Raw genomic sequence first — 26,489 nt, 5'->3', positions numbered from 1 at the left:
TCAAGCTGCTGTTTGGAGGCAAATTGGAGATAAGATTTAGAGATAAAATTCTCAGAATCTTTCTTTGAAAAGTAGGAGAGGAAGTTACATTGTCATTCTAACAAAGATAACTGGAGAAAGCCAAAAATGATCTAAAAAATTAAAAAATTAAGACCCGATCCAGTTTTTCTTGTTGTTGTTGGGTTTTTTTTTTTTGGTGAAATCATCAGAAAGAAGAGGGAGTAGTAGTAGGCTTGAGCTGTTTTCTCTGGTATGCTCTGTGATAAAACAAAGTGAAGTGGCTAAGACATCTATGTGAGAATCTTTCAACTTTTAGTAACCCATTATACTTTTTACTCTACCGGTCAGTAGATTGATTACTGATAGTAACGTGTCACTAGTTAGCTATCTGATGATGGAAGTTAGTCTGATACTTACCAATAATCTTTTTTTTTTTGGCCAGTCCTGGGGCTTGGACTCAGGGCCTGAGCACTGTCCCTGGCTTCTTTTTGCTCAAGGCTAGCACTCTACCACTTGAGCCACAGCGCCGCTTCTGGCCATTTTCTGTGTATGTGGTGCTGGGGAACTGAACACAGGGCATCATCATGTATACGAGGCAAGCACTCTTGCCACTAGGCCATATCCCCAGCCCCCTAATACTTACCAATAATCTTAGTCGTGTGAAACCTCCCTTCTTACTTTCTTGACTCCTATATGACCTTAGTTCAGCCTACTCTTCTGTAAGAAATATATTTTTTAGTGCTCACTTGGTATTAAGAACTAATTTCAGTGGATGGTATGGATTGAAAAATAAATGTATTTGCTTATGGAATGCTGCCTGGCTTAGACGTTTGCTTAATATATGACATGTGCACCTATATTACTAGTTTTTTAAATCTGAAAAACCCCACACATCAAAAGTGCATTTGACAGTAAGTGTGTAATATGTGAGACTGCTTCTTAGTAAGTAGAGTTTGCGTGTTATTTGGAAATGGGAATCTAGTCTCTTCTTGAATGAGGTAACTTAAGTATGAAGTTCCATTTTTGAGCAGCTCAAAATTTTTATTGTACCTTTGTGTCAAATATTTACTTAGTACTATTGTACTAGGCAAATTTCTGGCTAAAATTTAACATTTTAACTCCAAAAATTTTTAAACCTTAAAGAATTTCTTCAGAGCATTTAACTGAAAATGGACAAATATTTTCCATTGAATTTAGAAATACAAGTCTTGATAAGCCATAGTCCTCACTGTCTTTTATTTTTTTGAGTGTCACTACTGGGGTTTGAACCTAGGGCATAGCACTCTTGGTTTGGGTTTTTTCCCCTGGCTGACATTGCCACTTGAATAATATCTCCAGTTCCAATTTTTGTGATTAATTGGACATTAGAGTTTTGAGGATTTGTTCCCTGGGTTGTCTACAAACTGATTTTTATCTCAGCTTTCAGGTGTGAGCCATTAGCAGCTGGCTGTCTTTTGTTTTTTCCTCTTGCGTGATTAAACCAGTTGCACATACCTCATTTTTTTCCTTCTTCATTTCTAATGGACACACAGTCCGCACTTTACTTTCTGGCCTTAATTCTCTTCTTGTATTTCATAGGTATTTTGAGATGAATAAATGACATATAGCTCTAGGTTGCTTATCTGCTCAATAAAAATTTCTTCTATTGGGCTGGGGATATAGCCTAGTGGCAAGAGTGCCTGCCTCGGATACACGAGGCCCTAGGTTCGATTCCCCAGCACCACATATACAGAAAACGGCCAGAAGCGGCACTGTGGCTCAAATGGCAGAGTGCTAGCCTTGAGCGGGAAGAAGCCAGGGACAGTGCTCAGGCCCTGAGTCCAAGGCCCAGGACTGGCCAAAAAAAAAAAAAAAAATTTCTTCTATTTATCCATATGGTTTATAATGTACATACTGTTTGACATACTTCTACACATACGTGCTGGCGACTTCCAAGCCCGTGTCTTCAGTTAGACCCTCCATCCTATGTATTAGCATACCTGTTTTTCATTTAGGTATGACATAGATGTTGTAAAACTATTTTGCCTTCAAATCTCTTACTGAACACTTTTCTGCTTCTTTATAAGTAGTATCTCCATTAACTCTGTTTAATAGTTGAACACCTTTACAGACCTATTTTGTTCCTCACATTTCCTTACTCCTTTCTTAGTCAGCCATTGGGTTCTGTCAGATTATTTGACTGCATTCCTACTTGACCTTTTTTGTTTTATCTTCTTTGTTCAACTGAAGAGCACCATATATCTAGACCAGAGCATCTTCAATTGTGGTCAGCAGGTCAGTAGCTGTCCATCTGTTATTTGTTTCTGGACCTCAGTCAGATACAAGAGATTAAGGGTAAATTACTGTCAAACTATTCAAGTGCTGGATCATCTTTTTTTTTTTTTTTTTTAAATAATTCAGTGGTCTTAGATTGGAATTTAAAGAGAAAGAGCCTCTTATCCTTAAGCCACAAATGATTTAGGAGCACCATTGTAGATTACTGTAACTGTTCTAACTGAGCTTTGTGCTTTCACACTGTTCCCCTTTTGATCTCTTGTCTAAAGCCATTATTTTCTTTTGCAGAAAGTGTGACGTGAAAATCAAATCATGTCACTTTCTGGATTAGAAGTTACAAGATTTTGTGTTAGTCCTAAAATTACAAACTCAGGGGCTAGGCATGGTACACACCTGTGATTCCAGCTACACATAGACTGTGGGGGGAGGGGGCTGTCCTGGGGCTTGAACTCAGAGCCTGGGCACTGTCCCTGGCTTCTTTTTGCTCAAGGCTAGCACTCTACAGCGCCACCTCTGGCCATTTTCTATATATGTGGTGCTGAGGAATCAAACCCAGGGCTTAGATATACAAGGCAAGCACTCTTGCCACTAGGCCATATTCCCAGCCCCACATAGACTTTTGTTTAAAACAAACACCAAGAAGGGCTGGGGGGCATAGTTCAAGTGTAAGTGCCTTTGCCTAGTAAAGCATGAGGCCCTGAATTGAAAACTCCTTACTTGTCCCCTCCCTTTCCCCATTATGAATTTGGGACTGGTATAGTTTTGTGAACTTGTAGTCTCAGCTGCTTGGAGGCAGGAGGTTACTTTGGGTCCAGGAGTTCAAAACCAGCCTAAACAACATAGGCCATATGACAATTAAAACTTTAATATTGCACACAAGTCTCTGAGAATTGATTTCCTGCTTATGTGTGTGAGTTCATCTCTTGCCCTTCTTTCCTTCCCTGTGGTCTACACATTTGCCTTGTTTCAGTTCTATAAATGCAGCGATTCTTCCTTCCCATTGTATTTGCAAACATTCCCATGGACAGTTAACTCACTTGTTCTTTGCACGTTGGCGTCTTCTCACCCTTCAAAAATTCTAGTCTAAATGTCACTTTCGTTGAGAGGTCTTTTCTAAATATCATATCTAAAAGACACTTTGCCGTACACATTCAGTTTGTTCCTTAATATGTTCCCTTTGTGTATATTATTCATAGGATCTGTCTCTCATAGTCTTCTGAGAGTCCTTTCAATGAGAAGCTTAACTGCTCTTTTACTTAACATTTAATAATCACAGACTTTGTACAGAGGCTCTGTATAAATGTTACTTATGTGGAGAGTGCAGTCATTTGGAATGAAACAGAGCAGCAGTAGTGGTTTTCCTCATGGCCCTTTCTTGGCGTGCCATTGGAGTCACTCTGTGTATGTAGTAGAGTCATTGCAGCAGCATTTGTCATTAGCTCTAGCTGGAGGGTCAGGAAATCATAAATACATACCATGACCTGGCTAAGAACTCAGTATACCTATTGCTTTAAAAGTCTACACACCACTTACCATGATGTGAAAATTATTCCTGTGTATAGGAGGAAACTGGTGCTAACTAAGCACAGTCAACCAGCTTGCCATAGTAATGTTCCTGGCAGTGGCAAATGGGGACACACATTTAAGTCATTGAAGCAGACCCTTGCTATGAAGGGGTCTTAATTAAATTCCCCTTTCCTACATGGGGAGCAGGCAATGTTTCTTAATCTATTTCTCTCCCTATTTTAACCTGTTGTACAAATCTTTGCTAAATTAAAAACAAAAAAGCAGGACCTCACTATTGTACACTTTACACGCAGATGTCTTACCTCCTTGCCCCTTTTGAATCAAGCTTATCAGGTTGATGGAGTGTCACAGTTCCCCTGCATTGGTCCTTTTTTTCTTAAACCTTTGATCATTATTTTTCAGGAGGTGTGGACTATCTCCGAGCCTCATGCCTTCACATACTTTATACTGGGCCTTGAACTCAGAGGTGTTAACTGCCTTGTTTTTCTTACTCATGGTTGGTACTCCACTACTTGAGCCCTGCTTCCAGTCTTGCTTTTTTGCTGGTTAATTTGAGATGGACTCTTGCAGACTTTTCTACTTGGACTGGCTTAAAACCACAATCCTCTAAGTCTCAGCCTTTTGAGTAGCTAGGATTACAGACATGAGCTCCTGGCACCTGGCGTTTGTGGACTTTTGTGTTTTTCCCTTTCCTTACATTTGATTTTCTGAGGCTTTATTTTCAATTTTTGAGTCCATTTGTTGACTCCCTTCCCCAAAAGAAAGATCAACTGTGACTGAAGTGCTGCAGACTCCCTCCCTCCATCCCTCCTGCCCTCCCTCCCTCCTGCCCCCTTCCATCGTTGGCATACTTCCCTTTGTTGCACTCATAGCAACTTCTGTCTCTTGATCATTCATGTGACTGACTGTCCTGTCATTCATTTTTCCTCAAACAAATACTAAAATATTATGATCAGATTTGTGAGTTCTTTTTCTAGAAATGATTTGAGAAAGTTTCAGTGTCTTTTTTCAGTAAGAAGGATATTGAAAAGACAATTAAATATGTACTTAAGTGAGCTATATGTACCTGGCAGATCACATTATCCAACTAATTGTACAGAAGAGTATGAAAGATTAAAAATGTAGCAGGGTGTTGTCTCCAAAGGGAACATACTCCAAAACTGTCTGATCTTCTTAGTTTCTATTTCTAAAACCTGATAGTTGAATTAGTTTCCCCCTACTATTCACCAATCCCTTGCCCATTGCAGTCTGGCAGACATACGCAGTGATTGCACACAGTACTGTACACATTTATGACAGTCCCAGAATGCTCTGGTGTGTAACAGGCACACGGATTAGATTCCCTTCTTCTCTGGGCAGCTCCTTTTGCCTGCAGTCCTGGAGATGCGCTGCCACCTTGTCCCCATCTCCTATAGTGAGCTTGTTCTACACGGGCAGCGCAAGGTCTCCCGTCACGGTGTGCAGTCCATCCTGTCATCTCCACCATGCTCAATGTTTTTTCTAAAATTTATTTTTATTTTTGCCAGTCCTGGGGCTTGAACTCAGGGCCTGAGCACTGTCCCTAGCTTCGTTGTACTCAAGGCTAGCACTACCACTTGAACCACAGCGCCACTTCCGGCTTTTTTCTATGTATGTGGTGCTGAGGAATCGAACCCAGGGCTTCATGTATACAAGGTGAGCACTTTACCACTAGGCCATATTCCCAGCCCCTATTTTTTATTTTTTTTAAGGAGTTTTAACAAATCAATGTTGGTGCTGTGAAGTTCTGTGGTCTTGACAATTCGTAGTGTCTTGTGTTCTCTCCATTACATGCAGAAGGAATGAGAATTTCATATTTCCTAATTTTTTGTGTGATTTTATAAAATCACCTCCAACATTGCATATGCTGCATAGAAAACAGTTGATAAGATTTTATTACATGGATAAATGCTGAAAATTGACTTGCAGCACTTACCTTTGTTCTTCATCAGTTGTTAATAGTTGCCATAATACTAATGAACATTTCAGTGTTCTATGAAGTCTCTCACATACTGAAAAAACAGTAAAATTGGGCTGGAGATGTGGTTCAAATGGGTCTACCACCATTACAAAAAGTAAAACAAAATACTTTCTAACATAACCACAATTACTTAATCATAACTGAAATCAACATCATAATCTGTGTCATTGTAACCATTACCCTATCATTAATAGTAATAAGATCGTCAGTGTTATGTTAATATTATTGGTAGCATAAGTATATTAATAAGGTCACATCTACATAACAGAAGTCTTCAAATATACTTTACTCCTTATCTTAATGGTCTCTTCTTTTCCTAATAAGAAATTAAAAATTCTTTGGAGAGTGGGCACTCAGGTCCTAACTCCCAGTGGCTCTCTTTCCTTTGATGTACACCCTTTGGCCCCTGGTTGTGTATTCTTATCCACTGGTGTTGTAGATGTAGAAGTTTAACGTTTACTGTGTGACAATTTCCTGCCTTAGTGTTCACAAACACAAAACATTGCTCAGTAATGTAAGGCATTTTCATATTTCTATGAAGCAGAGAGGTAACAGTACTTGAGAAAATATTTTGTATGTTTTTTTTTAAATGTTATGATTAGTAATGTGAATACTGGCAGTTTTTAGGCCTCTATTGTAGAAGTTTGAAAATAAGAATATGGTTTTTGTAACACTCCGTTGTGATTTTCTTTTTCACTTCTTTACAGTTTCTCAAGCAAGACCTCCTCCAAATCAGAAGAAAGGTAAAATTTTAAAGTTACTTAAGAAGTAAAAGTGGGTGAACCAGGTACAAAACCAGTGCTGGTGCCATTCATGTATGTGCTTTGTGCCTGTTCTGATTGGCCCAGTCCTGTGACACGCTGATTATAAATACTTTTCCTATTGCTATTATTGCTAGTTAAAACCACTATTTTTTAAAAATAATAATTACTTATTTATTGTCAGAAGTGATGTACAGAGGGGTTACAGTTTCATACTTAAGGCAGTGGGTACATTTCTTGTACAATTTGTTACCTCCTCCTTCATTCCCCTCCCCCTTTCCCTCTCCCCCCCATGAGTTGTTCAGTTGAAAACCACTATTTTTTTCAGCTCTAAAGAATTAGTTATACATTCGGAAAATTTCAGACAGAACAAGTATAATTGCTTCTAAAACTAAATATACTTGCTATGTTTAAAATTTGGTCTTTACAGGATCACGGACACCCATTATCATAATACCTGCTGCTACCACTTCTTTAATAACCATGCTTAATGCGAAAGACCTTCTGCAGGATCTAAAGTAAGTGCATTATGAGGCTTCTTTTCCTAGGACACTGAGGTATCCCTAAGAAGTTAGTTGCCACTGAGTCAAATTTTATTTAATTTCCTTCCTTCCTTCCTTCCTTCCTTCCTTCCTTCCTTCCTTCCTTCCTTCCTTCCTTCCTTCCTTCCTTCCTTCCTCCCTTCCTTCCTCCCTCCCTCCCTCCCTCCTTCCCTCCCTCCCTCCCTCCCTCCCTCCCTCCCTCCCTCCCCCTCCCCCCTCCCCTCCCCTCCCCTCCCCCCTCCCTCCCTGGGGTCCTGGGGAATTGAATTCAGGGCCTGGATGTTGTCTGGAGCAGAGCCTCTTTGTGCTCAAGGGTAGTGCTCTACCATTTGAGCCACAGTGCCACTTCTGGCCTTTTCTGAGTAAATTATTGGAGATAAGAGTCTCACAGACTGTACTGCCTGGGCCAGTTTTGAACTGTGATCCTCAGATCGCCTCCTTAGTAGCTAGGATTACAGATGTAGGTCACTGGCACCTACCTGGCTTAGTACATTCTTTTATGTGTGGATCCTTAAGAGAAAGTTACAGCAACTTCTGGCTACAATTGTAAGAAAAGGACATTATTCTTTTCAAATGAATTGCTTTGTTTTTGTTTTTTTCTCTGAAGACCTTAAGGATTATTTAAAAAATAAGTTCAGCTATTTTCTCAGGAGGATGAAGAGGCAAGGTGGGGAGAACAGCTATTTAACCTAGACAGCAGTAAAAGTTCAAGAAATAGAGCCCAAACTCAATACCATCATCCTCACCACCAACAGCAGCGTAGAAAACAAAGCAAAACCCAAGGCTGTGGGTGTGAAAATAAACCTGTATCTGGGTACAGCTGAGTAGCCCTTTTGAACTTTACCTTTTTTAGAGCTTCCTTTTTTGAAAGAAAGTACAGTTACAGTTCATTTTGTTCTCATAAATATAATGGTAAATGGGAACAAAGTAAATTTCTTTCCAATCATCCTCAGACTTAAAATTTAACTATGAGATTACATGTTTTCACTAGCAATTTTCTTTATGTTGACGAGTGTACATCTACCACTCATAAGTACTTTTTTGTGTTTATATAACTTGATGGTTTGTATTTTTTCTCTGTGGAAATATGGGTAATGTGAAAGTTGTTTTAAATAATTTTCAGTGATACATACATTATTAGCAAGATTTAAAATGAGCTGTATTTAGGTGACTTTCAGAATACTGTCAGATTTATTGAATCAGCATGGCAAAATGAGAATCTCTTTTTGGATTTTTTTGTTCTTCTCATACACTAGTTGCTGAAAAGGCTATGTATTTTACATACTCCATCAAACACTGATGGGTGGTGCAGGTTTTTCTGTCCCAGCCTTCTTGTCATACAGGGGAAAGAAAATGGAACAAATTCAAAGTGCATTATGTTTGGGGGTAAGAGATGCTGTGCACACCAGTGATAGCCAAAGGGTTAACTGTATTCTGCTGCAGTATTTTCGTGGTGATTGGCACTTGCCTATGGCACTTGTTACTAAACAGAAGTTGTCAAATTATCCAATTGCATACATACCTGGTGGTTTAATCTTGACGTTTGATATGAGTTTGGACTATGGTTTACTAATCTTTAATATGGCTTTATCTGAGGAAATCCTAGATCCATGACATACCCTTTCAGAGTGATTTTTGTGATTTTTTTGCCAGATGTTCCAGTAATATCCAAAGCCTTAAGTTTTTGAGATGTGTATGTATTAAATTTCCTATTTAAAGAATTCTGGTCCCCTATGGTAACATAAATTTAAATTCAGTTCAGACTTTGATGACATTATAGTAAGTCTTGCCTTTGATTTACAAACTATCTAGGAAACGATTTCTTCTTCTACTAAATAGAAAGGTCAAAGTGTGTGTGTGAGTGTGAGTGTGAGTGATGTATCAATTTGTGATCAAATGTATTTGATATATGTCATGTCTATCCTTAGAACATTAAGTTTTGTACTTAATCAAGTTTTTTACTCTATATTTTTGGATAAGATGATCTTTAAACCTCTTAACTCATTTTTTAGGATTTGGTAATTTGTTATTCAATTCTCACAATATTTAGTAATTGATGACTGAAGTTTTTTATAAACGTATTTATTACACACATTCACAGTAAGTTGGTGAAATGTTAAGAAAATGTTTGCTATCAAGACAGAAATGTTGTCTTTATTGGCTTTTATTTTGTCTGAAGCTGTACTATCTTTGGAGAAAGATAATTTGGTTTTCAACAGAAATTTCCCTGCCTCTGATTGTTCATCTCATTTTAACATATTTAAAATGGCCAAAATATTCCTATTTAAAGTGGTCAGCCCTCCCCCCCACCCCCCAACTCCCGCCTGCCCTGAATGGCTGTATATTATAAGTAGCAAGTGAAAGTACTTTAAACACTCAAGCAGTTCTGCTATCTAATTGGAAACAGGTGGAATTCTTGGACTCTTGTAGCTGAGTCTGACTCTGGCCAAGCCCAGGGACACTTGCAACTTGTGGCTACCCCCTTTTGGCCGATGCCCAGGCCTCTGCCTGCACCCCGCTTGTTTACCTGGCCCTCCCTGATCCACTGGACACTTTGAGAAGTGGATGCCAGTGAATGGCCAGCCGTGGTGGAGAGAATTGTGCGTGTGCAGAGAATGGAATGGAAAGGAACTCTGCTGGCATAATTAGGCTGGCAATGTATTATTGGCATTATTATATGACTTTTATAGCAAAGAAGTTTTGACTTGATTTGTGACTTCTGATTTAATAAGCATTTGTTGGCCAGAAGGAAAAAGGAAAAATTTTGTTACCAGTTCTTCATTCTCTAGAACCTTTGCAATGTTTTTCTTAATATATTACGAATCTAGCATTTCTGGTGAACAGAAATCACGAAGTAGATATATTAATGTCTTTCTTTGAAAGCCTGGCTGTAGAGAAGCCAAACAATTAAATGGACTACATTTTGAGGGTAGATTATGCTAGTTTTCTTCCAAGTTCAAAACATTCCCTTCATTGTTTAACACCTCATTGCAACTGACATCTCCCCTACTGCTTGAGTCAGCTGGAGGCTTTGCTATGTAATTAATGCATAATTGAAACCTCCTCCACACAATTTTAGGACTGGCTGTAACTCAGGTTCAGTTTGACTAGATTCTGTTTGGTTTTATGTAAAGTCACAGATTCCTCAATTTTGTAGCCCCTTCAATAAGGAAATGAAACAAAAATAAAACTAGGCTTAATTTTTAACATCCTAAATAGCAAACCTGAAAGAAATGTAGTAGGTTATTTAAAAATAAACCAATTAGTTAGAGCATGTATTCTGGCCATGATGGCAGAGTCTAAAGAGGAGAGATTGCACAGGGAATGTTCAGAGGGTCTGCTTGTGTGCCTGCCTATGAGGAAGCGACTCGAAGCAGCCAGGATGAGGGCAGTTCCTGGAGCTCACATGACAGGAACTGTCCTCAGCTGTCCATGTTAAAACCACAGGCGATGCAAGTACTTTAGAGCTGCTTTGGAAACTCATACAGCAATGTTTAGTTTTCTTGCCACATTGAAGTCTTCTTGCAGTAGCTTCTAGGTCCTTTCTTGATGAAGATAAGCTAGCCTTCACTGAGATAATCGGTCATTGGAGGGAGATTGCCTTGTGTGATTATTTTAAGATAATTGAAAATGTATCTGCTGTTCTTAGGTGTGGAGGTCTTTCCTATGTTTGCTATTTGGGATTTATTAGAATTAAATCTGTGGATTATCGCCAATGATGATTCTCAGAGGCTTGACCTTTATGACTTCACATAGCTATCCCTTGGAATGTTTTTCTGAGGACACTGAGTGTGTTCAGTGAATGAACATGTGGAGCAGGTTTACTGAATACCTCCTGTAAGCATCCCCTCAGCTTCTACATTTGAGGGTCTGTTTTGTTTTTGTGTTAGCATGGGGGCTGGGAACACCGGGACACTGGGTCTTGAACTTGCTAGGCAGGTACTCTCACATAAGCCACATCCACAGCCCTTTTTTGCTTTATTTTTCAGGTAGTTTCAGATATATTTTTACAGGGGGCCCATCTTGGATCACAATCCTAACCTATGCTTCCCATGTGGTTTGCACCACAGGCTAGTTGAGATGAGGGTCTTACTAACTTTCTGCCTGGGCTGTCCTTGGATTATAATCCTCTCCATCTCTAAATTCTGAGTAGCTGCGATTAAAGGTAATTGCCACCATGCCTAGCCAGTTTGAGGATTAAATGTCCCAGTATTGTTGTTTTTGCTGCATATTCGGTTTTGAGACATTTTGGTATTCTTTGCAGTTGCCTGGGTAAAGGTTATTTATGTCTTAGGGAAAGGTAGGGAAGAAAAGCAGACAAGTTTGGGCTTTTTTTCTAGTGTTACCATTGTACTGAATTTAGCCCCAGAGAGTCTGCTTATGCGAGAAGTAACCCTTACTAGATTCCCTACAGTGAGAGGATCTGAGCTTTGTTTCCTATACTCAAAGAAGCCCAAGGAGATGAGGGAATGTGCTTGCTTTGCTATGCCTAGCAAAGCACAGGGTCATTTCTGAGTTCTAGTCTTCACCCAAATGGTCTACAGTTTTTTTTGCTCATTACTCAGAGGTACCTTTAAGAATCTTGAAGTCCTTTATTAATAATTTTTAGTTTTTTTGGAGGCATTATTCCAATTACTTAGGGAGTTTGTCATATTATATCAGGAGCATATTTAAAAGACCTGGTTACCAGTTAAAATGGCCATTATCAGGAAAACTAACAATAACAAATGTTGGCAGGGATGTGGTCTAAAGGGGAACCCTATTACACTGTTGGTAGGAACACAAACTTGTTCAACCACTCTAGAAAGCAATATGGAGGTTCCTTAAAAGACTGAACATAGAACTTCCCTGTGACCCAGCAATTCCACTCATAAGCATTTATCCAGTGGACCATAAACCAGGCTACAATAAAGCCACAAACCTAGATGTCCTTCAGTAGGTGAATGGGTCAAAGTGTGGGGTGTGTGTGTTTGTGTGTGTGTGTGTGTGTGTGTGTGTGTGTGTGTGTATATAAAATGGAATTCTACTCATCCGTCAGAAAGAATGATATTGTACCATTTGTAAGGAAATGGAAGGATTTGGAAAAAATTACCTTAAGCAAAGTAAGTCAGAACCAAAGAAACATAGGCTTTCATGGTTTCCCTCATTTGTGGTAACTAGAATGTGCCTATTAATCTACAAGTTAACACTCTGAATTTACGTATATATGTATGTGTGTGTATACATATATATACATATATGTACACACACATATATCTCAACACACACTGGGACATGATAAATTATATAGGACCCTAGTCATTGACATACCGAGGCCAAAGGAGGACATGCATAGGGTGGTGCACAAAGTCTTCATAGCTATGTACAGATGATCATAGAAAATAATACTCTGAAATGAACTCAAGAAGAGGAAAGGAGACATTTTTTTAGTTGCGATTGTTGCTGTTTTGTTTTCTTTTCCTTTTGTTTGTTAGTAAGGGAGGACGTAAGAAAGGTGGAACAAGAGTGAACAAATACAACAGTGATACTATGTGGAAAATGAATTGGATATCATGGGTAGGAGGGAAAGTCTGGGAGAGAGTGATGAAAGGGGAGACATGGTTCAAAAATAATTGTACTCATAACTCATTACCTGATTCATGTAACTGTAACCCCTCTATATCAACTCTACAATAACAATGTAAGAAACAAAGAAAAAAAGACCTAGTTAGCCAAAGGTCATAATTTGTTTGTGTTAGCTCAAGCCATTGTTAATAAATCTTTTCCAAAATAAGTATCAGAATACAGTTGTCACAGCTCATGAGTGGATTTCAGAACCCTTAGGAGACTTAAATAACATGGTTCTATCTTAAGTAATTTTTCCGGTTGGTTTTCCATGTTAGCTAGTATCTGAACCTTGGGAGAGGCAGAGCAGCACACTAGTTGGTATGAACGCTATGGCCATGTCCAAATAGCTAGTTCTTCCTTCAGGAAGCCTACAATTCTGGTAGGGAAATAACAGCTTATGTAAATTGCTACAGTAAAGAAAACACTTGCAAAATACAACAAAATTAAATGCTACTTTGAATAAAGGCAATACATTTATACATCCAAAGTGTAATACACACGGTTTAAATTTAGAATTAAGTAAATTTAAATCCATCTTTAGAAATACATTTAAAATCTGGTAGGCTAGGGAACCAAAATTATCTCATTCATATTTAAATGTCAGATGCATTATTTCTCCAGATGCCACCTTACAGACTAGAAAATGATGACAGTAGTTGATGTAAAGCCGTACTTATTTCTTCACACTTCTTGCCCAAGGTTGTAAAATAGTACTGTGTGCTACTTTAAGACTTTAGTCTGGTCAAACTTGATAGGCTTAGTGTTTGCTTTGTTTACTTTAATCTGGCCATTGCTATCATTATTGGCCCATAGTTGCAAGTTGTGGATGCAGTTATAATGGAAGAGCACTCACTGAGAATTGACAGTTGGCCTAGAGTAGCCAAACTAACAGTCCCACCATCATATAGCCCTTGGGTTCGTTGGCTGAAGCACTGTGTACTTCTGTTTTTAAGATAGAGATTTAAAAATATCTTAATGTCTCTGAAATTAGGATATATCTTGTTAATTGTTGACATCTTAGAGTTGCAAGGGCTAGATGGTATTCCTGGCACAGTTTGGAAATATTATCATTGCATATTTTTAACAGTCTGTGTGAGAATGTATGAGGGACTCCTATATATGAACATTAAAAAGGCAATCAGCATTAGCAGAAGACTTCATGAAAGGAGCACACAAATATCCTGTAGGCACATAATGAGATAGTTCTTCAGCAAAACTAAAGAAGACTGTTGGCCACCAGTGGCTGATGCCTGTAATCCTAGCTACTCTGGAAGCTGAGGTCTGAGGATTGTGGTTCAAAGCCAGCCCAATCAGGAAAGTCTGTGAGACTCTTATCTCCAGTGAACCACCAGAAAAAGAGAAGTGGTGCTGTGGCTTAAAGTGATAGAGTGCTAGCCTTGAGCAAAAAAGCTCAAGGATAGTGCCCAAGTCTTGAGTTCAAGCCCCATCGCTGGCCAAAAAAGGAAAACTAAAACCAGAAAAAAACTTACTGTGGAAAACTTCCTCACAGTTAGTTGTAAAGTCAAGCGTACCACCTGATCCAACAGTTCTGCTCAAAGGTATTCACATAAGAGGAATGAAAACATATGTTCACAAAGGCTCATAAATGCATCTATGAGTACTACTAAGATTTGCTTTATTTGCAGTGCCCACATTTGCAACCACTCTGCTATACACAGCATGCTTGTATACACCCACGATCTCTTTCCCCAGTCTCATGTGTTGAAGCTTGATTCTGATAGGATGCTGTTTCACTGATTATGTCTGGAGAATTCTGCCTCCAGAATTGGGCTTAGTGTTCTTATGTAGTGAACACCTAGCTCCCCTGCCCCTTTCCACTGTGAGAGCACAACAGAGGCATGTCGGTCAGAGCCACTAAGCAGCTCCTCAGGAGACCCCTGAGGTGCTAGCCTCTTGAGGAGGACAGTGAGAACAAATTTCTGTTGTTCATTACTCACCTAATCTGTGGTATTTTTGTTATTGCATCCCAAATAGACCAAGATACCCAAATACCCACCAGCAGGAAAATGGATAGATTGTGATGTATTATTACCGTAGGATTCTACCCAGCAATAAAAGAATGAAGTACTGATAAGCCCCACAGCATGGGTGGATATCAGAAACATTAAATTGTTTGGAGAAGCCAGGTACAAAGGAATACACCTGTATTACTGTATGTCTAAATTCTCAGGACAGGCAGAAGTAATGAATGGTGACAAAACCGTGTGTGCTTGTTGCAAATGGGTACCAGGGTGTAACTGCCCGAATGGTGCATAAGGCCACCGAGTGCATGCATGTGTCCTGGTTCTGGTCTTTGTCATGATTGGTATGGTGCACACACTGGGTCTGTATAAAAACCAGCTTGCAGATTTCATAGTGTGTAAATTTTATGTCAATAAAAATGCTGTTTGTGTAGAAATAAACTGAAATGAAGCAGTGGAGTAGAAGGAATGCTCTCAATGCTTTCTTGTCAAACAACAACTGAAGTATTTTGTGGAATGAGGTAGTTGTTCCTACCTATGTGAACCTTTGTTTACTTTATTCCCGAGAACAAAAGAATTTCCCCTCACAATATCAAAGAGGAAGTTGCAGTCAGGAGAAGCAACCATTCCAGTTCCCTCTGGGTTGATGGTTCCGGTTTAGGTGTGGAAGGGTAAGGTAATATTGGGGTTTTAACTGGCAGTTGTTTTCTTTCATAGTGGTATTATGTAAATAGTATACCTCACAGTCATTGGTGTGTTAGATTTGACCAATTACTGTAGGGTGCACAGGAAATTTTTCTATTAACCTTTTGTAGAATGCTAATCTTTCTAGTAGATTCCAGTTCAAGGGATCATTGCTGTCCTTAAGTTGTCAACTGATTAAGGCTGAAAAGCATTTTGAAATAATGCATTTTATGTCTATAGAGGCGGTACTTTGAAGGCAATAATCTTGATTAGAAAATAATACTGTGTACTGTACATATTGTTTTCGTAGGTTGTGGCTTTCTGCTCGAATTCAGCAGTGTATGTTATCTCTAGATGTTAGTACTATTTTTCACATTTTCTGTGTGAGTTTGATTAAGAAAACCAAAATGTGTGAAGAGTAGCTGATTATCTGGGGTGACCTGTTTTTGCCACTACCAGTCCTTGACCCCAGGATGCTCTCCCTTGGGCTATTTGCCCATGGCTGGTACTGTACCACTGTGCACAACCGCCAGCCTTGCTTTTTGCTGGTTATTTTTGGAGGTAGAAGCTCATAGGCTTTTCTGTCAGGGGTGGCTTGGAACTTCTGTCCTCCAGATCTTACTCTGCTGACTGTCTAAAGTGACAGGTGTGCATCACTGGTGACTTTTGTTGGGAGACTTTTTTTTCTTTAATGTTATGGATACCTTCGTTTTTTAAAATCAGGTTTCAAAACAGTGTTGCAATCAGTCAGCTTAAGACACAAAAGCCTTCATGACTGCGAAGTTGATGCCTCTGTGTGATGAATACAAGGTGTGGCATTGAAACTTCCCGGAATTCCACAGAGTGCAAGCTCTTGTACACCTCAGCTCTCACCCTTGCATTGGTTGTATTGGTGCATTGGTTGTATTGGCCAAATGCCATTGAAGGGACTCTTAGATGATTGTTTCAAATGGCAGTGTACACAGCCCAATTGTATAGCTGAACAGTAACTCTGCAGCGTTTCTTTTTAAAGATCTGTTGGGAGCGCATGGAGGATTGAACCATTTAAGGTTGAGTCAGTAGTATTGGTGGTATTTACTAAAATAGACTACCATATACATTGATTTCCCTACTTTAAAATCTTTAAAGCAACTCAAGTTTTACAGCATTTTCCTAATTTTGCTGAAGCTCAGTACTGTGAAAAAGGGTGGACTTATATGAAGGTTTGGTATAAACTAAGCTGCCAGTGGAGAAGCCTATCTAGCCACCTGAGTTTCTTCCTCTTTGATAAAGTTTCCTTTATTGTAAAGTTTTTCTCTAGTAGATAGTTTTGAGAAATGGAGATTTAGTGTAGTAAATGTTATATATGTGTTAAATGAATAGAAACATGTTGACAAAGGAAAGGTCCATACTCTGTAGGCAGCATGATCTATATATGCATACAGTATTTATTTTTAAACATTTTAGCTTAAAAACAGTCTTCTAAAGATTATTTCAAAATGTATTTTCCTAATTTCATCACATTGACTACGTTTGATTTTCTTCTGTTTACTCAAAGATTTGTCCCATCAGATGAAAAGAAGAAACAAGGTTGTCAACGAGAAAATGAAACTCTGATACAGAGAAGAAAAGATCAGATGCAGCCAGGGGGTGCTGCAATTAGCGTCACAGTACCCTATAGAGTGGTGGACCAGCCCCTTAAGCTGATGCCTCAGGACTGGTAAGAGAGAGAGAGTGTGTGTGCATGTGTATTGTTTTTGAAAACTGTGATTAGGTAGCTCTAACTTGGTTGTCAATAATGGTACTATTGTAGTATTTCAGCTATTGTTGGCATAAATTACATTGTAAAATTCATTTTAATGCAGTGCTAAAGATGGTTTTGACAGTTTGGGGCATGTATCCCATGGAATGAAGGTTTCTTTTTTTCCTTAAGGTTTAATTGTAGCTCCAGAAATGCAGAGCAGGGTTATGAATTTTAAGGCTGCAGTTCTCCTTAGCAGTGTTGAGGTTTTATTGGATGTGAGGAGTCTGCAGGTCTCTGGGCATTTCCAAGACCCTTCCCTTGGAATTGTAAGGTCAAAACTCTCTATAATAGATGACTGACTGAGTGGCTGTTTCCAGTCCTTAAAGAGGAACCATGCCATCTACGCCCCGGTACCCAGAGTTCATCATCTGGTCTCCTTCCTGCCCCTCTCCCTTTGCTTCCTGGGTAGTGGATTCTTCCCCAGTGTACCAAGGCACTTCTGTTTCCTCATCTGAAAATGGAGAATGGCAGTGTTGGTTTCTACAGGTTGTTTTTGAAGGCTCAGTGTGTGTATATGACTCATAGATGTTTGTATACGGCTCATAGTTGTTATATTTCATGACTGATAGTAGCCATTCTGTGTGTTTTGCTCACAGCTCTGTGGTTACCTCCTTAAACTACTCACTGAAGTACTTATGATAGTCAACTAATATTGTACAAGATAATGAAATATAAGAGCCTACAAAGAGATTTATTCTCTCCTGACAAATCAGTTGGAATAGTTCAGTTGGAATAGTTCAGGCTCAGAACTGAGGGGAGGATGGGAATCGGGAGGGGGGGAACAAATATACAGCATATTGGGTACATGAAGCACTTCAGAAAATGAAGTCAGATTTTCTGAAGGTAGTTTCTAAAGATCTGACGAACTAGAAAACAGAGCTTCATCTACTGTATTTTAATTAAAGCAAAATATTTAAGATGTACCTGAATTTTAAGTTTGTTCCTTTTAAAACAAAATGTTTTAGTTAATACATCAGCTAGAAATTCCTATTCATTGGAAAAGTACACCGCTACTTCAGTTAATGGGAAGGAAAAGACAGAGAAGATCATATAAGACTGTTGTGTGAATATGTGTGAAAGACGTAGGTGCACAAAACCGATGCCTGGTGCATGCTTTCATGTGGGAGCTAGATAAAAACTACAGAACAGGGGCTGGGAATATGGCCTAGTGGTAGAGAGCTCGCCCTGTATACATGAAGCCCTGGGTTCGATTCCTCAGCACCACATATATAGAAAAGGCCAGAAGTGGCGCTGTGGCTCATGTGGCAGAGTGCTAGCCTTGAGCAAAAAGAAGCCAGGGACAGTGCTCAGGCCCCGAGTTCAAGCCCCAGGACTGGCCAAAACAAACAAACAAAAAAACCAAAACAAACAAAAAACCCTACAGCCATACCTGGTCACAGCCGGGGCTATGGGTAAAGGGGGGTATGCTTCCAGGAGGAGCCCAAAGGCATACATACATCCTCTGAACAACTCATGCACTGTTCACCACCAGTCCCAGGAGGTGGAAGCCTGTTTTAGGGAGTGAGCAGAGGGAGGGCACAGGAATGAAGACAGGAAAGGTGAGCAAATGCAGTCATTATGGTCAGTGTACATTATATGAAACATGAGCTGTGGGGGTAGGAGCAGGAGGGGGGAAGTGGGGGAGGTTGAAGGAAGGGGTGACATTGACCAAGAAGCATACTCGTAACCCTTTTCTGCAGCTACCAGGATTAAAAAAAAATTGTTAGCTGGAAAAGGAAAAAACAACAGAAGCCTGGGAGGGACAGCAGCCTCAAAGTGCTGCGATGGAGACACCCCATGTCTTGCCAGGCCTCCCAGGAGACTGTGTCACGTGAATAACGGGGGACTGTTTTCTTAGCAGTTTATAGTACCTGAAGCCCAACTTTGAGATACTCTCCGTTTCTCCCCCACCCACCGCCTGCTTATAGGGACCGAGTTGTAGCAGTGTTTGTCCAAGGTCCTGCGTGGCAGTTCAAAGGCTGGCCGTGGCTTTTGCCTGATGGATCACCAGTTGACATATTTGCTAAAAGTAAGTTTCTCTGTATATTTGCTGCTTATCCTACATAGAAATGTTCTTTCTGAGGAAAAGTCTCACGGCTCTGCATACATGATGAGTACATTAAAGGATTGCCTTTAAGTAGCACATCGGCCCCTGGGAATATTCTTAAGCCCTTTCCTATGTTAATATTTTCTGTGTAGTTATATATAGAAGTGACTGTTAATTAGTTTGCAACTCATATTTCTTTTAGGTCACTTAATCATTAATAGGTTGTATGTCTGCATATTTTTGTTAAAATTTATAGCTGATTCTTTTTTTGTGTGTGTTTTTGGAGACAAAGTTTTGCTCTGTAGCCCAGGCTGGCGTCAACTTTGCCATTCTCCTCCTGCCTTAGCCTCCTGACTGCTGAGATATACGTGTAGATGTATACATATAGATGTACATCACCACTACTGGCGCTAGTATTTTATGAATTACACAAATTAGTTTTCACTGACACATGAATCCAATGATAATCAGCTTTCTTCTTTTTTTGGATGTTGTTTTAAATTAACAATATTGAACTCTGGGCTTCATCCTTGCCAGATAGGCACTCTTACTGTTGAGCCATGCTTCCAGCCCTAGTTTATGTTGATTATTTTCAACTTAGTGTTTTACTTCCTGCTCAGGGTGTACCTAGGCCATAATTGTTACATTTTAGATTTTCCGTTGTGGCCAGAATACCTGGCACACATCTTGCTCTCCAAAAAGGGATCTCTCAAACTTTTCTGTCCTGGCTAGCCTTGAATTGTGATCCTCCCAATCTCAGCCTCCCAAGTAGCTAGGATTACAGTCATGAACCCTCATTGCCTGGTGAATTATCAGTTTTTATGCTGACCAAAACTGCGTAGCATACCCTCTGACCCTTGCCAGCCAGTTCCATCATATGGCATAATTGTAATTTGAATGGCCTTCTCTCCTTCTTCAGACCTCAGTTCAATCATTCAGACCTCTGCCCATCATCTCCGAGTTCCTCTCTCTTAGCTATTTTAGTTCCTTGACGGGACTCTGAGCACTTGGGTCTCTGCTGCAACTTTGTGTGGCCGGAATGCAAGTTCCACCCGCAGAGACGCCTTTGCTGTGTTCCTCCCCCTTGTGTTCTCAGCTCGGAAGAGCCCTGCAGGAAGCTCCTCCGAGCACAGCCTTGCCCGTGGATTGCATCTTCTAGTGAACACATGGGTGTCCACCGACACGACCAAGTTCACGCGTCTGTTTATTGGCTCGGGAGGACTACTGAAATGATTCTTTAGCTGGAAGATGCAGTTAAAGTAGTAACATTATAGAATTGTAAACGATTCTGATGTTTGATGATGAATATATGGGGCACTAGCGTGAGGGCGCAGCTTTTCTGCAACTGGTTTTGTGGCTGGTGCCACCGTTCTGCCATGAATACTCCACGCTGGACTCATTTATTGTTGTTCTTTATTTATAAAATGAATTGCAGTATTACTGTCATTATGTTATCATTAGAGTAATGTTTAGAGAGTTGGTAAATAGAAGCTAAATATGCAGAGAGAATGAGAATTCAATGAAAGCAAAATGTCAGTGAATGCAAATATCCTGTCTTTTGTATACTTGGATTGTGTTGTTGAATACTATTTTAACAAGGAAAAAAATCCTCAGCATATAAAAATATTATCCCAGCTGTATGGATTTCATTAGAAATACAATAATGTCTTTATTGTTACTATTGTTTATTAAATTCCATACTGCTTAGGGACAACTTTTTAAAAATCTTTTTAATTGTTATTATAAGGGTGATGTACAGAGGGGTTACAGTTACATAAGGCAGATAGAGTACATTTCTTATGGACAGTGTTACCCCTCTTCCCATCTCCCCCAGTTTTTCCCTCCCATCCCCACCCACAATTGTATAGTTCATTTTCAACATAGAAGACACTTCTTTTTCAATTGGTGATTTCTTACACACATTGTTCGCTTTTTTTCTTCAGTCTTGCTTCTGTACTGCTTCTTTTCTTCTAGCAATTAAGAAAAATGCTCCTGTGGTACTATAGTCCCACTTTGAGATCTGGGCCCGGGCAGACTGCAGTTCTCTACCAGGTTCTCTGTTGGGTTCTCTGGGAGCTCAGACGCACCTGCAGGCGCAGCAGAACCACCACCAAGAGTGGGGAGACGCTAGGGATGAGGTGCCAGTATAGTGACAGTGCACTTGAGGCATGAGGTGGGCAGTTGGAGTAAGAGCCAGTTGCCTGGTCTTGGGATCTATTATGTAATAGGCAGGGCAACTGTTGGCACAAAATTAGAACTCTCCCAGATGGTTTGGCAACTGTACAGTGGCCGGGCAGGTGTAGGAAGTCAGGGACCCATCCGCTGCACGCCCCACCCCTCCTGTGCTAGGAATTAAACACAGGGCCCCAGGCTTGCCAGCCAGGTACTGTACCACTGAAGCCACGCCTCCAGCCCCTTTTGGTTGTGGTTCTTTTTGAGGTGAGTCTCACATTACGCCTGGGCCACAGCCTGGACGTTTCCCCTACTCCTTGTGCCTCATGCCTCAGGGTGGTGGTACAGGCACACCCCCCACCCCCCCACCCCCACCTTGCCCAGCCAGAGTGAGATGGAGTCCTGCTTGCTGCTCTTTGCCTCTGCTTGCCTCGAACCCTGATTCCTAATCTAAGAATCTAGTTTGGCTGCTTATCTAGTTTTCTTGAGAAGGTGAGGGCGCGAGCAGTGCATGCGTGTCGTGCCGTCCTGATTCAGTGCTCCTCCAGGCACACGCGGAGAGCATGGGGGGGGGGGGTGTAGAGGGCCTTTATCTTAATAGTTGGCCATTGGGGCTTTCAGGATTCTGCCTAAAGGCGTGAGCCATGGACACCATTTAAAGAAAACCAGGAACCATATTAAAAAAGTAAAACATGCAATAGGAAGACCAAAGTTGACGAAGTTAGATCGATAATAATTTTAAGAATTGGCAACTTTTTCATTTTAAGAGTGGCTTTTCCAAACTCCATAGCATATAACTCTTAACAAATTGATTTAATTAACTTCAAAATAAATAACTTGCCTCTGGTGAAGAGGATTTTGTTTCTAAAAACAAGTAATTTAGCAACAACATGTCTGTGCTTTTTCTCCTGGGCACAAATTACTGATTTTAAACTTCCATCAAGAATTGAATGTTGATGAGTAGTTAATATTTTCAAAAGCCAATATGCCAGTGTGCTTTATGGAACAATAAATAGAATAGCTATCAAAAATGTTCAATGATGTCACTATTTTTCTTGTTAGAAATCCAATATGGGTGATGCTAATCACAGGAAAAATTATATCCTAGTAAAAAAATCTTAAAACCTGGGGAAAAAAATAAACATTTTGCATATGTACCTGAAAAACAAAGCTTATTTGGTAAGAAACTGGTTGCAGGTACAATAGTAAACTACTTGGGGTGTGTCCGCTGGATTGTCCAGGATAAAGTCTGTTGAAGTCTTATATCTGCCCTGACCCTGGAGTTAGGGATTTTTGTTGCTATGTATTGATGGACTGAGCCAGAGTCTCACTATATAGTCCAGGCTGGCCTGGAATTTATTCTCCTGCCTTACCTTCTGAAGTGCTGGGATTATAGGTGTGCACCACCATGACTGTCTTTTAAAAATGAAAACCAGGGACTGGGAATATGGCCTGGTGGTAAAGTGTTCGTCTCGTATCCATGAAGCCCTGGGTTCCATTCCTCAGCACCACATATATAGAAAAGGCCGAAAGTGGTGCTGTGGCTTAAGTGGCAGAGTGCTAGCCTTGAGCAAAAAGAAGCCAGGACAGTGCTCAGGCCCTGAGTTCAAGCCCCAGGACTGGCAAAAAACAAACCAAACAAAAAAATGAAAACCACACCATGTTACCTTGTTGATCTGAGTTTCCCATTGGCTTTGTCTCACCTTTGGAATAAAATTCAGATTCATATGCATAAACCATTGCCTCTAAGAACTATTAAAGTTATAAGACATTCTAAGCTTGTTTGTGTACCTCAGGACCTTTGTAGCAACTGTTCCTCCTGCCTGGATGTTCTTAAGTCTTTGCAAGACATACTTTTTATTTATCTGCCTCTGGGTCACCTCCTCAAAAGGCCTTCCCTAAACATGGAATGTAAAACACCTCCTCACACACTTTCATTACTTTGTCTCCTTACCCTGCTTGTTTTCTTCAGTGGCACTTATGCTGCCTGCCTATCACCTGTTTCTCTTATACTCGCAGTTAGAATGTTCTTCTTGAGGGCGGACACTTTTGCTTTGGTCACTGGTTTATCCACGGTATCTAAAATGTGCATGCCAAGTGGGGGTCACTCATTTAAGGTTCCGTGTCTTTAATGGTCAATGTTTCTTTTTCTCTTCATCATTTTTTCTTAGTCCCGTTCTTACTCCCCAATTCTCTCTCGATTATTTCTCTTCTGTATACTTTCTACCTAGTTGAAAGAATCCATCTCTTCCTCTTTGAGATTACTAAATTGTAGCAGAGTGTTAAATACTTGACAGTGATTGTCCATGTTACTTGAACAAAAGTACACACTCTGATGATAGGCTTCAAGCACAACATTGCTCTGAACCCCCTGTGTTCTTAAGTCTTTTTGTTTTTGTTGCCAGTCCTGGGCCTTGGACTCAGGGCCTGAGCACTGTCCCTGGCTTCTTTTTGCTCAAGGCTCGCACTCTACCACTTGAGCCACAGCGCCACTTCCGGCTTTTTCTATATATGAGGTGCTGAGGAATTGAACCCAGAGGCAAGCACTTTACCACTAGTCCATATTCCCAGCCCCTGTTCTTAAGTCTTTTATCCCCTTCCTGCGTTATTCTGTATCATACGCTTGTAAGGAGATTACAAAGTTCCTGTTTCCTCAAGTATCTGCTCTCTTGCTATAGCTGAACCACTTGCATTGTCCGCTTATTTCTTTCTTGACCTTTATGGTCTTAAGACTAGACACCCACTGCCTATGCAAGCCTTTTTGGGATTCAGAGTCTAGGTAAGGATACTATGTTGAGTCTGACATTGACTGCCCTTGTTATATTTACTGTATGAATAGTGTTTTCCTTATTCTTCACTGAGCCATTTACACTTTATTTTACCTTGTTCTTCATTTTTAATCCCCAGTTGGCTGACTTATATAAATGCTCACTAAAAGGTTGATGGTTTCTGACAATAGTAGAGTGCTTAGCATCTACTTAAAAGATCACTTTGATGATTATGTAACTTCAATTGATATCTGGAAGATTGAGGGTTCTTTTTAACTTTTAAAATTTTTCCCATTTTTTTGCTTTCTTGTTAATATAACACTAGATATAGACACACAGAGTATAGATGTTTTCCTGATTCTGAGAACAGTTTGAATAGAAAAGACCTTTTTTCTTCCCTGCCTCCTACAGTTAAAGCCTTCCATCTTAAGTATGATGAAGTCCGTCTAGACCCAAATGTTCAGAAATGGGACGTCACGGTGTTGGAGCTCAGCTATCACAAGCGCCATCTAGACAGACCGGTTTTCTTGCGGTTCTGGGAAACATTGGATAGGTAATTCTGACCCTAACATGCACTAACCTGTGTGTGAATTCTAGTGATTTTCTCTCATCAGTTGCATCTGAAATTCCATCAAGTGTGAGCCATCTTCCCCAGTTTCCCTCTTCAAATATTGTCTAATTTGAGGCTGGGCTCTAATAGAAGATAAGTATCTTGGATACATTGACCTTTGAGATAGTTGGAGCAAAGTTTATGGCCTACACCGTGAGTGTGGAAGACAGACTTGAGCCCCCTGCGTACCAGCGTGCGTCCACGTGCCAGCACCCCGAGTGCTCGCTCGCTCGAGGGTGCTTGCATTAGGGGTGTATTGGGAGAGGAGTTTAACTTCTCCATTCATCTCAGCTGCTCATGCAAGTCGAGGGCTGCAGCTCCTGCTCAGTGATTGCTGCCCCCATCCTAACCTGCTCTCCTGTGTTCCAGGTACATGGTGAAGCATAAATCCCACCTGAGATTCTGAAGTCTTTGGAGGTTCCTCTCGTGAAAAGCTGGATTGAGAAGCGTGGAATACCTTAATACCTTGACCTAGAGACTGGGATTCAGCTTTATGAATTGGTGATGAACTTGGAAAGGAAGGTCACCGCAGTCTTTCCTGAGACTTGCTTGACGCGTTGTGCTGCAGAGGGTGCCGTCCACCATCCGTATCAGCAAACTTTTTGGCTTACAACTATTTTTTTAATATTAGCCTTCTAGTCTGTAATGGAAATTGTATATTTTGATAGAAGTTTTTTCTCTATGGGTTAAATTAGCATTACTTAAAATTTGTTTCTTTAGAAATAAATCCAGGTTATAAATGTGTGTATATTTAGAGGTTATAAGGCTTCCTAAGCCATCTTGCTTCTGATTTTTCATTGCTCTATGATCCCTTCCACTGAAAATACTGTGTCATGAGTGGTATTAAATTGTAGACTTGGAACTTGGAACACACATAAAAGGGATGTGACTATTTTGAATGAATCAAAATGTCAGCCTGTATGTATACTACATCTATACTTAACTATTTGAAAGGAATAATGAAAAATCAAGAACAACGCTTCATCTTTGGTTGAAATGTTCAGCCTTTTTTTTCTTTTATAAATGAATATATTGAATGAATGTACATTCTTCTCACTGACTTTGATGATTTTAAAACTTAGAAAGATATATTTCTATCTGGGATATCTTTCCACTTGGAAAATCTCAAAACAGATGTAAAGCGTACTGCGTGTGTATACTGGGCGTGGAGGGGTTTTTATTGGGGAGCTGGAGAAGAATGTGCATTGGTCCTACTGCAGTGTATCTTTCACTTCCTATTGCTTCTCCTAAGTCCCCTTTTGATGGTTACTTTACATGGTGTACAATTTCAAGTCTATTTCTAGGCAGGTCAGTTTTGGTCTTATCTTTCATTATCCCTAAGTACTGATGAACTCCCAGGCACCAAAGAACATATTTGCTCAAGTGTCAGAACAGAAACAAGATAAGGAAAAGAAAACACTGGTATTTTTATGTGTGTATTCAATATGCTATAAAATATAAAACATATTTTAACTTAGTAAATATTTTACTATTACTCTCCTTCAGGCAGTGTTGTGTTCAAGGTACAAGGAGTGACCTGGTTACACTGCTGTAGAATGGCCGGGAACTTCCCCACCTTGTCTCTGCTGTTAGAACTACTGCTGTCCATTTGCTCTTAGGCTAGCCTTTCCCCTCCCTCCCTGCCCCCTTCTTCTCTCTGTCCTTCCCTCTCTCCCTTCTTCCTTTCTCTCGTCTTTCAACAGCTCTTAGCCACTACTCTGACATTACCTAGC

The 26,489-nt window shown here is 40.1% G+C and overlaps 1 protein-coding gene across 1 annotated transcript in view; it reads left to right on the top strand.

The window, feature by feature from the left end:
- Positions 1-26,168, top strand: part of Cdc73 (cell division cycle 73) — a 92,186-nt gene extending 66,018 nt beyond the window's left edge. Inside the window, exons 12-17 of the mRNA XM_048357445.1 lie at positions 6,508-6,543; positions 6,992-7,079; positions 16,914-17,075; positions 19,088-19,188; positions 24,558-24,699; positions 25,126-26,168. Of these exons, the coding sequence (XP_048213402.1) occupies positions 6,508-6,543; positions 6,992-7,079; positions 16,914-17,075; positions 19,088-19,188; positions 24,558-24,699; positions 25,126-25,162 (566 nt within the window). The 3' untranslated portion in view covers positions 25,163-26,168. The remainder of the gene's footprint in view (positions 1-6,507; positions 6,544-6,991; positions 7,080-16,913; positions 17,076-19,087; positions 19,189-24,557; positions 24,700-25,125) is intronic.
- The last annotated feature ends 321 nt before the right edge of the window (positions 26,169-26,489 follow it).

Source organism: Perognathus longimembris, chromosome 11 (genome assembly GCF_023159225.1).
Source record: "Perognathus longimembris pacificus isolate PPM17 chromosome 11, ASM2315922v1, whole genome shotgun sequence".
NCBI classification, from domain to species: Eukaryota; Metazoa; Chordata; class Mammalia; order Rodentia; family Heteromyidae; genus Perognathus; species Perognathus longimembris.
The sequence above is the reverse complement of the archived record's forward strand: the minus strand, read 5'-3'. Positions and strand labels throughout refer to the sequence as shown.